The 2,077-nt window shown below is 36.5% G+C and overlaps 1 protein-coding gene across 3 annotated transcripts in view; it reads right to left on the bottom strand.

Moving 5' to 3' along the window:
• Positions 1-2,077, bottom strand: part of LOC110022411 (DNA repair protein recA homolog 3, mitochondrial) — a 17,706-nt gene that overhangs the window by 1,585 nt on the left and 14,044 nt on the right. For all 3 annotated transcript variants that reach the window (XM_020721336.1, XM_020721337.1, XM_020721338.1), the window contains 2 exons: positions 653-799; positions 373-507 (listed from right to left, as the gene is read on the bottom strand). In XM_020721336.1, the coding sequence (XP_020576995.1) occupies positions 373-507; positions 653-799 (282 nt within the window). The remainder of the gene's footprint in view (positions 1-372; positions 508-652; positions 800-2,077) is intronic.

Genomic DNA, 2,077 nt, shown 5'->3' with positions numbered 1-2,077 from the left:
TCTAACCCATGGGGTTTGAGGAAAGGTTGATGCACAAATTTATTTCTACATGACAAAAAAGAAAACTTAATCATTAATCCAAAACCAACCCTCGTTGGAGACCATATTTAGTTAACTGCACTGAGTTCCATCATTGTCTACAGTAACATTTAGTTAAGTGCAAAATGAATTCAAAATTTTATAACAAACTTCATTCAACGCATTTCTTTTACTGGTTGTTTATGACGAATTCGAAACTTAATAATTTCTTGTCCTGAAGAGGAACTGTGAAGCATTGGGATGCACATATTCAAACTATTTTAGTTCATTAAAGAAAATTTAAAAAATTTGTAGTTTTCTCATTGACAGTGAAACTTACGAAAGAATATTTACCTCCTCACCCTTCTTAACAAAACCTATTCGTTTGATATTCAAGCGAACAGATGCATAGAATTTCAAGGCATTGCCCCCGGATGTAACTTCAGTAGGTCCGCCAAATCCTCCAAATGTGCTGAGTTTACACCTCACCTGAAATTTAAAACTAGTTTTAACCAATAACACTCCATCAAACAAAAGAACATAGAAAAGCATTGGATAAAGGCAAGAACAGAAACAGTTCAATTAATTGTATTGTCTCTAGAAACAATGAATGGTAAATAGAGCTTCAGCTCACCTGATTGATAAATATCAATATGGTCTGAGAGAGAGAAAGAGAATGACTCAACTTGCGAAGAGCCTGGCTCATCAGCCTTGCTTGAAGGGCCATGTGTGCATCTCCCATCTCACCATCAAGTTCACTTTTAGGAACCAGGGCTGCAACCTGTTTTTAGAGGAAAAGTTAAGGTCAGGAGTTGACAAATATCACAGAATAATTAAAAAATGTTTTCCGTGATTTTTTGTTGGGCATAAAAAAACAAGCTGCAAGAGTCCCTCTTCATTGTCAAAGGATATGACTCGTTCTCTCTATTTTTTTTCTCTGAATTAAAACTCATTGATACTGTGTGAGAGATGCATGAAATAAAAACAAAATCTCCCAAGGGTCGGAATTATAAGGTTAATGCTGTTCAAATAAAAGTCAGTGAAATTCTGATGCCATTACACAAGTTGTACAAGTCATGAAAATTCATGAAAAAATATGTTTAACCAAAACCATATCATGTCCTCTAATTTTATCTCCACGTCGTGCTTCATGCAACAAATATTCCTATTTCGACAAAAACATCAGAAAAGTCTGTAACATTGACATGTAACTCGAATCTCACACAAACGAAGACCACAAATTTAGCTTGAATGCAGCATTCAAAAGTGCTTCGTTATGTCGTTGCCATCAAATAGCAGTTAGATGTTGAGAATCATCAATCTTGCCAGGAATTGTTAAAACAGGAAAACCCAATCTGAAAGTCAAATACTCAAGAATGAATATAGAGAACAAACAAGACGATGAAATTAAATCATGACACCTTAATTCTCTCAAACATCACTTTGGCCTGCATTAACATTGTATAAATCACAAAGCTACATTATTATCATCTTCATTAGTCTTGTTCCAACTATTTGGGATTGACACTATGATTCTTTATTTTTCATTCATGTTTGTTTAATGTTACGTGAGGTGTTAAATCTATTTTTCATTAATCATTTTGAGCAACTCATAACCATGTGATGTAATCTTAGGTCTATCATTTTTTCCTTTTTAATCTTCTAAAAAATGAAATCGAGTGAAATCGGAGTTAACCCAAAACCCACGATAAAATAATACTTTATTGTTGTAATTGAAAGGGTTACAATTATAAAACTTGAAAACAGGAAAGACAATACGACCCCAAACTAGGGTGTAGGTCAGTGAGATGGCGCAGCAGTTAAGGGGGAAGCAGAGCATGCGGAGGGAGGATGTAAGACAGCAGGCAACAGCTTGGTGGTTGGTGGGATGGGTTGAGCGGATGGATGGAGGGAAAGGTGATGGAAGAGAGTTGGTGAGAGGCTGCAAGAGGAGGCTGATGTAACAAGGTCTGGGGTTGCGGCTGCGATGGAGGGAAGTTACGGTGACTGGGGCTTGGGGGTGATGTTGCTGTAATGTATTCAATGGCAAAGAAGTAGG

The sequence above is a fragment of the Phalaenopsis equestris genome, unplaced genomic scaffold (genome assembly GCF_001263595.1).
Source record: "Phalaenopsis equestris unplaced genomic scaffold, ASM126359v1 Scaffold000188, whole genome shotgun sequence".
NCBI classification, from domain to species: Eukaryota; Viridiplantae; Streptophyta; class Magnoliopsida; order Asparagales; family Orchidaceae; genus Phalaenopsis; species Phalaenopsis equestris.
The sequence above is the reverse complement of the archived record's forward strand: the minus strand, read 5'-3'. Positions and strand labels throughout refer to the sequence as shown.